This window comes from Oncorhynchus gorbuscha, unplaced genomic scaffold (assembly GCF_021184085.1).
Source record: "Oncorhynchus gorbuscha isolate QuinsamMale2020 ecotype Even-year unplaced genomic scaffold, OgorEven_v1.0 Un_scaffold_2330, whole genome shotgun sequence".
In the NCBI taxonomy this organism is placed as follows: Eukaryota; Metazoa; Chordata; class Actinopteri; order Salmoniformes; family Salmonidae; genus Oncorhynchus; species Oncorhynchus gorbuscha.
In genome coordinates, this window is record NW_025746874.1 from 66,049 (window position 1) to 77,600 (window position 11,552).

Genomic DNA, 11,552 nt, shown 5'->3' on the forward strand with positions numbered 1-11,552 from the left:
CGGCATGACAGTCTGCTATGACTTAATATGCTTAAAAATGAGGACACAATAATGGATAATCATTTTTATTGACAACTATCCAACAAAACATACTGATGGAATATGGGATTACTGTAAAACATAAGTATAAAAAAGTGTTTTATTATTTTACATATTCACATATTCCCTTTAAACAATTAGAAATAAGACAATTCCTGTTTCCCTTGGCTCAGGACCATCATGTAATGTGCCCTACATTTTGGCCTCAGCCAATGTGATGGCAGCACCGCCGGCCATATCCTCCCTCTGATTGGTCAGTTTCCTGCAGTGGTAGAAGATGTTGATTGGATGGATGAATGCCAGTAGAGTGAGGAGAGTCAGAGCGATGTTCACCTGAGGAGGAAAGACGACAAAGACAGCCCTTTTGAGAGCGTAGCCTTAACCTTACATGTGTACAAAGTAGGCCAACTGCAAGTTACATGGTTTTTGTTATGAGCTTCAACAAAGACAGTTAAATATTTAGTTTTTGGCAAGTACAGCACAGTACATGTACTAATCTCATCCACCCTGCCGGCTCTCTCGCGATAGCAACTGAGCCTGGGGACGAGGTTAGTCATCTAGTGACCATATGTTTGTATGATCCACTCACATAGAAGGGGTCTCCACCTAGGGCTCCTTTGACCAGGGCGAAACAGGGGTACTGCAGCAGTGACACCACGGCAGACAGAGACATCACCAAACCATACAGCTTCCCAAAGTGGACCCCAGGAAAACTGGTGAGAGAGGGCAGGATGGAGAAAGACATCAACTGAGGGAAGTATGAATGAGGAGCACTCAGTCACCTTCCTTTATTGAAAACTTTAGTCTTTCAACTGTATTTTCACATTTTAGAATGTCAAGTCTATTGTCTTTATTTTTGAGTCCCTTGTTCCTTCTTCTATAATCTTCCTTTTTATTTCCTTCCTGTCAGATCTCTCTATTAATCTGCCCCCACTATCTGTCTCTATCCCGCTTTCACTCACGCGATGCTGATGAAGGCTGCGTTGCCTCCGTAGAGGAAGGAGCGGTTGAGGACCTGCAGGATGAAGGTGAGGTACTGGAGAGGGAGGAGAGGAGAGGAGGCGCAGATGGAGAAGAGGAGGCACTGGAGGGAGGTGAGGAAGAGGGAGAGAGAGGAGGAGCGCAGGTCTGCCTCCTTATCTGTTTCTCCTATAGAGGGAGGATGTGAGAGAAAGGTTGGGTGAGGATGATGATGATGATGACACACACACACACACACACACACACACACACACACACACACACACACACACACACACACACACACACACACACACACACACACACACACACACACACCAGAACCATGGCCATGCTCATGAGGCATGAAATATAATTAAAAAATATATATTCTAGACTGAAACAGAAGGTAGGCCTACTACCTGAACAAATAAGGATACCCATTTTTGTCTTTAATTGCTTAACATTTAGCTACTTTGAGCACTATTGAACACCATCCTGTTGTTGCTAAGCTAGAGCCATGTGACCCACCTGGAGCCAGAGGCTTCCCCTTGTGTCTGTCCATGATGAGGCCATTCCAGGGAGCACAGAGGACCCCACAGAGCTGGGTGAAGGCAAAGGCATTGGTGTACTGACTCACTGGGAGAGAGGGGGGGGGGAGTATTTAGATTCATTCAATGAACCAATGCTTTGGTGTGTGCATGCGTGTGTTCATGTGTGTGGTTTACCCAGGGCTGAGTCGTTGTCGGCCAGCCGGTTGAGCATGGGGTTCAGTGTTCCGATGAAGAGGTAGTGTCTCAGCTGCATGACAGACAGCCACACCAGATGCCACAGGAAGAACCACGACTGCACACAGCTCCTGAAACTGGCCACTGAGAGAGAGAGAGAGGAGAACATTTGAGTCAACAAAATGCACCTTCCATTCCCCAGCCAGATTAAAGATTGTAGTTGGCCAAACGACACCTTTCCCAGAGTCTTCCGACTGCTGCCCATCATCAGGCTGTAGGGGCATGTTGTCGGTCTCAGCTGGCCCCTCCCCCTCCGATGTCATCCCCGTCTCTCGCGTCTTCTCAATCTCCTCTACGTTGTAGCTGTTGGACTTTCCAGGGCTTACGCTGTTGAAAAGGAAGCATCAGAGTATAATGAAATATGTTTTATCATCAGGGTCACCCATCTCATATGAATGGATGTCATTGAGACTAACCGAACACATCAGGGTCCCCCATCTCCCCATCTCATGAATGGATGTCATTGAGACTAACCGAACACATCAGGGTCCCCCATCTGATATGAATGGATGAATGGATGTCATTGAGACTAACCGAACACATCAGGGTCCCCCATCTCATATGAATGGATGTCATTGAGACTAACCGAACACATCAGGGTCCCCCATCTCATATGAATGGATGTCATTGAGACTAACCGAACACATCAGGGTCCCCCATCTCATATGAATGGATGTCATTGAGACTAACCGAACACATCAGGGTCCCCATCCCATCTCATATGAATGGATGTCATTGAGACTAACCGAACAATTCAATACCATTTGTTAAATGCCAAACACTAATAATGATTTAATTTCGTTTAGCATTTATCTATGAACATGTACAGGACTTTTTCCTGCCCAAGTAATCTGACAAGGAAACACTCCATGGTCTGGAAACCCCCCAGGCCCTATGCGAGTCGTAGTTCTCTAGGTGACAACTACAACCCCCATACATACTATGGCATTATGTATCATAGGGCCTGGTCAGATGAATACTGTCGTATGTGTGGGAGTTGGATATAGTTCTCACCCATAGGTGAAGCCCTCAGGGAGTGGATAGTTGGTGTGGGTGGGAGTTGGATATAGTTCTCACCCATAGGTGAAGCCCTCAGGGAGTGGGTAGGGAATGTGGGTGTTGGGCATGAGGAAGAACGTCCTGAGGAGGTGGATGACACTGCAGACAGAGAGAATGAGGAAGGAGGAGCGGAGGGAGACCCCTCCTTCATACATCACCTGAGACGGAGGGAGAGAGAGATGGATAAGCACAGCCACCAATGGATAGCTATTAAACAACCATGACTACATATAATACAAATATAATCAATATATGGGATATATCTACAATATGTACAAATATAATCAATATATGGGATATATCTACAATATATACAAATATAATCAATATATGGGATATATCTACAATATATACAAATATAATCAATATGGGATATATCTACAATATATACAAATTTAATCAATATGGGATATATCTACAATATATACAAATTTAATCAATATGGGATATATCTACAATATATACAAATTTAATCAATATATGGGATATATCTACAATATATACAAATTTAATCAATATATGGGATATATCTACAATATATACAAATTTAATCAATATATGGGATATATCTACAATATATACAAATTTAATCAATATATGGGATATATCTACAATATAATCACATTTAATCAATATATGGGATATATCTACAATATAATCAATATATGGCATATATCTACAATATATACAAATTCATCTGTTTTATACACTTGGCCTTTTTAAGGCAGTTATCGAGTAACCTGACGAGCAGAACATTTTTCTCTCAGAGGCCTCTGTCCTGTAGGCTACAGTATGTGTGCGTTCTGTGATACCTTGATGATGAGGAAGACAGCCGAGGAAGAGTCGAAGGCTCCATTATAGAGGGTGATGATGGTGGAACGATGGGAGCCAAACAGGTTCCCAACCTATGGTAGCGAACAACAGTTCAACAACTGTGGACATCCATCCAAGAAGAATACATCCACCCATATAGTACACAGAATAAATACAGTGTCCATGTAGTACACAGAATAAATACAGTGTCCATATAGTACACAGAATAAATACAGTGTCCATATAGTACACAGAATAAATACAGTGTCCATGTAGTACACAGAATAAATACAGTGTCCATGTAGTACACAGAATAAATACAGTGTCCATATAGTACACAGAATAAATACAGTGTCCATATAGTACACAGAATAAATACAGTGTCCATATAGTACACAGAATAAATACAGTGTCCATATAGTACACAGAATAAATACAGTGTCCATATAGTACACAGAATAAATACAGTGTCCATATAGTAAACAGAATAAATACAGTGTCCATGTAGTACACAGAATAAATACATCCACCCATATAATACACAGAATAAATACAGTGTCCATGTAGTACACAGAATAAATACATCCACCCATATAATACACAGAATAAATACAGTGTCCATATAGTACACAGAATAAATACATCCACCCATATAATACACAGAATAAATACATCCACCCATATAATACACAGAATAAATACAGTGTCCATGTAGTACACAGAATAAATACATCCACCCATATAATACACAGAATAAATACAGTGTCCATGTAGTACACAGAATAAATACATCCACCCATATAGTACACAGAATAAATACAGTGTCCATGTAGTACACAGAATAAATACATCCACCCATATAATACACAGAATAAATACAGTGTCCATGTAGTACACAGAATAAATACATCCACCCATATACACAGAATAAATACATCCACCCATATAGTACACAGAATAAATACAGTGTCCATGTAGTACACAGTATAAATACATCCACCCATATAGTACACAGAATAAATACATCCACCCATATAGTACACAGAATAAATACAGTGTCCATGTAGTACACAGTATAAATACATCCACCCATATAGTACACAGAATAAATACATCCACCCATATAGTACACAGAATAAATACAGTGTCCATGTAGTACACAGAATAAATACAGTGTCCATGTAGTACACAGAATAAATACAGTGTCCATGTAGTACACAGAATAAATACAGTGTCCATATAGTACACAGAATAAATACAGTGTCCATGTAGTAAACAGTATAAATACAGTGTCCATGTAGTAAACAGAATAAATACAGTGTCCATATAGTACACAGTATAAATACAGTGTCCATGTAGTAAACAGTATAAATACAGTGTCCATATAGTACACAGAATAAATACAGTGTCCATGTAGTAAACAGTATAAATACAGTGTCCATATAGTACACAGAATAAATACATCCACCCATATAGTACACAGAATAAATACAGTGTCCATGTAGTACACAGTATAAATACATCCACCCATATAGTACACAGAATAAATACATCCACCCATATAGTACACAGAATAAATACAGTGTCCATGTAGTACACAGAATAAATACAGTGTCCATGTAGTACACAGAATAAATACAGTGTCCATGTAGTACACAGAATAAATAGTGTCCATATAGTACACAGAATAAATACAGTGTCCATGTAGTAAACAGTATAAATACAGTGTCCATGTAGTAAACAGAATAAATACAGTGTCCATATAGTACACAGTATAAATACAGTGTCCATGTAGTAAACAGTATAAATACAGTGTCCATATAGTACACAGAATAAATACAGTGTCCATGTAGTAAACAGTATAAATACAGTGTCCATGTAGTAAACAGAATAAATACAGTGTCCATGTAGTACACAGAATAAATACATCCACCCATATAATACACAGAATAAATACAGTGTCCATGTAGTACACAGAATAAATACATCCACCCATATAATACACAGAATAAATAGTGTCCATATAGTACACAGTATAAATACAGTGTCCATATAGTACACAGAATAAATACAGTACCCATATAGTACACAGAATAAATACAGTGTCCATATAGTACACAGAATAAATACAGTGTCCATATAGTACACAGAATAAATACAGTATCCATATAGTACACAGAATAAATACAGTATCCATATAGTACACAGTATAAATACAGTGTCCATATAGTACACAGAATAAATACAGTGTCCATATAGTACACAGAATAAATACAGTATCCATATAGTACACAGAATAAATACAGTGTCCATGTAGTACACAGTATAAATACAGTGTCCATATAGTACACAGAATAAATACAGTACCCATATAGTACACAGAATAAATACAGTGTCCATATAGTACACAGTATAAATACAGTGTCCATATAGTACACAGAATAAATACAGTGTCCATATAGTACACAGAATAAATACAGTGTCCATGTAATACACAGAATAAATACAGTGTCCATATAGTACACAGAATAAATACAGTGTCCATATAGTACACAGAATAAATACAGTGTCCATATAGTACACAGAATAAAGTGTCCATATAGTACACAGAATAAATACAGTGTCCATATAATACACAGAATAAATACAGTGTCCATATAGTACACAGAATAAAGTGTCCATATAGTACACAGAATAAATACAGTGTCCATATAGTACACAGAATAAATACAGTGTCCATATAGTACACAGAATAAATACAGTGTCCATATAGTACACAGTATCCATATAGTACACAGAATAAATACAGTGTCCATGTAGTAAACAGTATAAATACAGTGTCCATATAGTACACAGAATAAATACAGTGTCCATATAGTACACAGAATAAAGTGTCCATATAGTACACAGAATAAATACAGTGTCCATATAGTACACAGTATAAATACAGTGTCCATATAATACACAGAATAAATACAGTGTCCATATAGTACACAGAATAAATACAGTGTCCATATAGTACACAGTATAAATACAGTGTCCATATAATACACAGAATAAATACAGTGTCCATATAGTACACAGAATAAATACAGTGTCCATATAGTACACAGTATAAATACATCCACCCATATAGTACACAGAATAAATACATCCACCCATATAGTACACAGAATAAATACAGTGTCCATGTAGTACACAGTATAAATACATCCACCCATATAGTACACAGAATAAATACATCCACCCATATAGTACACAGAATAAATACAGTGTCCATGTAGTACACAGAATAAATACAGTGTCCATGTAGTACACAGAATAAATACAGTGTCCATGTAGTACACAGAATAAATACAGTGTCCATGTAGTACACAGAATAAATACAGTGTCCATATAGTACACAGAATAAATACAGTGTCCATGTAGTAAACAGTATAAATACAGTGTCCATGTAGTAAACAGAATAAATACAGTGTCCATATAGTACACAGTATAAATACAGTGTCCATGTAGTAAACAGTATAAATACAGTGTCCATATAGTACACAGAATAAATACAGTGTCCATGTAGTAAACAGTATAAATACAGTGTCCATGTAGTAAACAGAATAAATACAGTGTCCATGTAGTACACAGAATAAATACATCCACCCATATAATACACAGAATAAATACAGTGTCCATGTAGTACACAGAATAAATACATCCACCCATATAATACACAGAATAAATAGTGTCCATATAGTACACAGTATAAATACAGTGTCCATATAGTACACAGAATAAATACAGTACCCATATAGTACACAGAATAAATACAGTGTCCATATAGTACACAGAATAAATACAGTGTCCATATAGTACACAGAATAAATACAGTATCCATATAGTACACAGAATAAATACAGTATCCATATAGTACACAGTATAAATACAGTGTCCATATAGTACACAGAATAAATACAGTGTCCATATAGTACACAGAATAAATACAGTATCCATATAGTACACAGAATAAATACAGTGTCCATGTAGTACACAGTATAAATACAGTGTCCATATAGTACACAGAATAAATACAGTACCCATATAGTACACAGAATAAATACAGTGTCCATATAGTACACAGTATAAATACAGTGTCCATATAGTACACAGAATAAATACAGTGTCCATATAGTACACAGAATAAATACAGTATCCATATAGTACACAGAATAAATACAGTGTCCATGTAGTAAACAGTATAAATACAGTGTCCATGTAATACACAGAATAAATACAGTGTCCATATAGTACACAGAATAAATACAGTGTCCATATAGTACACAGAATAAATACAGTGTCCATATAGTACACAGAATAAAGTGTCCATATAGTACACAGAATAAATACAGTGTCCATATAATACACAGAATAAATACAGTGTCCATATAGTACACAGAATAAAGTGTCCATATAGTACACAGAATAAATACAGTGTCCATATAGTACACAGAATAAATACAGTGTCCATATAGTACACAGAATAAATACAGTGTCCATATAGTACACAGTATCCATATAGTACACAGAATAAATACAGTGTCCATGTAGTAAACAGTATAAATACAGTGTCCATATAGTACACAGAATAAATACAGTGTCCATATAGTACACAGAATAAAGTGTCCATATAGTACACAGAATAAATACAGTGTCCATATAGTACACAGTATAAATACAGTGTCCATATAATACACAGAATAAATACAGTGTCCATATAGTACACAGAATAAATACAGTGTCCATATAGTACACAGTATAAATACAGTGTCCATATAATACACAGAATAAATACAGTGTCCATATAGTACACAGAATAAATACAGTGTCCATATAGTACACAGTATCCATATAGTACACAGAATAAATACAGTGTCCATATAGTACACAGTATAAATACAGTATTTACTGAATAAATATCAGTTTTATGTGTCAGACAAAATAGTGTGTGACGTACACCTGTTACACAGACAAAATAGTGTGTGACGTACACCTGTTACACAGACAGAATAGTGTGTGACGTACACCTGTTACACAGACAAAATAGTGTGTGACGTACACCTGTTACACAGACAAAATAGTGTGTGACGTACACCTGTTACACAGACAAAATAGTGTGTGACGTACACCTGTTACACAGATGTAATGAATACTGTTTGTCCTGTCTGGAACTGTGTTGAAACTGAGGAGTCGTGGCATGCTGCTGTACCTGTATGTTTGTGATGAGGAACAATATACCTCCCACTGCGATGAAAGACAGGGCTGGGAACAGCAGCATGGACAGAGCTATTAGAGAGAGACACAGACAGCATAGGCCAACTTCAGCCTGGATCAATATTTACTCGTCCAACATCCAACACTAGGAATGTGCTCTCCCTAATGCTTTTGCAGGTCCCCGTCCCCAGTCCACCTGGTCGTACTGCTGCTCCAGTTTCTGCTGGTCTGCCTGACGTGCTACCTTATCCAGGACCTGCTGTTTCAACCCTCTCTCTCCTTCTCCCGGTGTCTCTCTCTCTCCACCTCTGAATGCTCGGCTATGAAAAGCCAACTGACACTTACTCCTGAAGTGCTGACCTGTTGCACCCTCTACAACCACGGTGATTATTATTTGACCCTGCTGGTCATCTATGAACGTTCGAACATCTTGAAGAACGATCTGGCCTTAATGGCCATGTACTCTTATCATTTCCACCCGGCATAGCCAGAAGAGGACTGGCCACCCCTCAGAGCCTGGTTCCTCTCTGGATAAATAGAGCTTTACATTTGATTGATTGTCTTTGTTCATTTATCAAATACACAAACACCAAGAGCTGTTCTGATTGAATAACAACCGTTATAATGTACAGTCAATGTTCACCTGAACTGGAGAAGGAAACCATCAGTGTACCAGTGGTGTAGAGACATCTGAAGGGAATACAGAGCAGAGGTACATAAAGAGGTGTAGAGACATCTGAGGGGAATACAGAGCAGAGGTACATAAAGAGGTGTAGAGACATCTGAGGGGAATACAGAGCAGAGGTACATAAAGAGGTGTAGAGACATCTGAGGGGAATACAGAGGTACATAAAGAGGTGTAGAGACATCTGAGGGGAATACAGAGCAGAGGTACATAAAGAGGTGTAGAGACATCTGAGGGGAATACAGAGCAGAGGGGGAATACATAAAGAGGTGTAGAGACATCTGAGGGGAATACAGAGCAGAGGTACATAAAGAGGTGTAGAGACATCTGAGGGGAATACAGAGGTACATAAAGAGGTGTAGAGACATCTGAGGGGAATACAGAGCAGAGGTACATAAAGAGGTGTAGAGACATCTGAGGGGAATACAGAGGTACATAAAGAGGTGTAGAGACATCTGAGGGGAATACAGAGCAGAGGTACATAAAGAGGTGTAGAGACATCTGAGGGGAATACAGAGCAGAGGTACATAAAGAGGTGTAGAGACATCTGAGGGGAATACAGAGCAGAGGTACATAAAGAGGTGTAGAGACATCTGAGGGGAATACAGAGCAGAGGTACATAAAGAGGTGTAGAGACATCTGAGGGGAATACAGAGGTACATAAAGAGGTATAGAGACATCTGAGGGGAATACAGAGGTACATAAAGAGGTGTAGAGACATCTGAGGGGAATACAGAGCAGAGGTACATAAAGAGGTGTAGAGACATCTGAGGGGAATACAGAGGTACATAAAGAGGTGTAGAGACATCTGAGGAGAATACAGAGGTACATAAAGAGGTGTAGAGACATCTGAGGGGAATACAGAGGTACATAAAGAGGTGTAGAGACATCTGAGGGGAATACAGAGGTACATAAAGAGGTGTAGAGACATCTGAGGGGAATACAGAGCAGAGGTACATAAAGAGGTGTAGAGACATCTGAGGGGAATACAGAGATACATAAAGAGGTTTAGAGACATCTGAGGGGAATACAGAGGTACATAAAGAGGTGTAGAGACATCTGAGGGGAATACAGAGGTACATAAAGAGGTGTAGAGACATCTGAGGGGAATACAGAGGTACATAAAGAGGTGTAGAGACATCTGAGGGGAATACAGAGGTACATAAAGAGGTGTAGAGACATCTGAGGGAATACAGAGGTACATAAAGAGGTGTAGAGACATCTGAGGGAATACAGAGCAGAGGTACATAAAGAGGTGTAGAGACATCTGAGGGGAATACAGAGCAGAGGTACATAAAGAGGTGTAGAGACATCTGAGGGGAATACAGAGGTACATAAAGAGGTGTAGAGACATCTGAGGGGAATACAGAGCAGAGGTACATAAAGAGGTGTAGAGACATCTGAGGGGAATACAGAGCAGAGGTACATAAAGAGGTGTAGAGACATCTGAGGGGAATACAGAGGTACATAAAGAGGTGTAGAGACATCTGAGGGGAATACAGAGCAGAGGTACATAAAGAGGTGTAGAGACATCTGAGGAGAATACAGAGGTACATAAAGAGGTGTAGAGACATCTGAGGGGAATACAGAGGTACATAAAGAGGTGTAGAGACATCTGAGGGGAATACAGAGCAGAGGTACATAAAGAGGTGTAGAGACATCTGAGGGGAATACAGAGCAGAGGTACATAAAGAGGTGTAGAGACATCTGAGGGGAATACAGAGGTACATAAAGAGGTGTAGAGACATCTGAGGGGAATACAGAGCAGAGGTACATAAAGAGGTGTAGAGACATCTGAGGGGAATACTGAGGTACATAAAGAGGTGTAGAGACATCTGAGGGGAATACAGAGGTACAAAAAGAGGTGTAGAGACATCTGAGGAGAATACAGAGGTACATAAAGAGGTGTAGAGACATCTGAGGAGAATACAGAGGTACATAAAGAG

At 38.7% G+C, this 11,552-nt stretch overlaps 1 protein-coding gene across 1 annotated transcript; it reads right to left on the reverse strand.

Moving 5' to 3' along the window:
• Positions 1–49: 49 nt before the first annotated feature.
• LOC124025661 (solute carrier family 43 member 3-like) lies at positions 50–9,720 on the reverse strand. The gene is made up of 10 exons (XM_046338996.1): positions 9,565–9,720; positions 8,917–8,993; positions 3,659–3,751; positions 2,865–3,004; positions 1,963–2,114; positions 1,728–1,871; positions 1,531–1,638; positions 1,002–1,188; positions 629–752; positions 50–372 (listed from the first exon to the last, which is right to left on the reverse strand). The coding sequence occupies exons 1-10, from the start codon at positions 9,701–9,703 to the stop codon at positions 232–234; spliced, it is 1,305 nt and encodes a 434-aa protein (XP_046194952.1). The 5' UTR covers positions 9,704–9,720; the 3' UTR covers positions 50–231.
• Between the last annotated feature and the right edge of the window lie 1,832 nt (positions 9,721–11,552).

Coding starts and splice junctions, on each gene's coding strand:
- LOC124025661 (XM_046338996.1), bottom strand. CDS start 9,703: ATGTCTCTACACCTCTTTATGTACCTCTGCTCTGTATTCCCCTCAGAT. Junction 1,189..1,530: donor GGGGAAGCCTCTGGCTCCAG/GTGGGTCACATG, acceptor CTCCCTCTATAG/GAGAAACAGATAAGGAGGCA. Junction 753..1,001: donor GCAGCCTTCATCAGCATCGC/GTGAGTGAAAGC, acceptor CTCTCTCACCAG/TTTTCCTGGGGTCCACTTTG.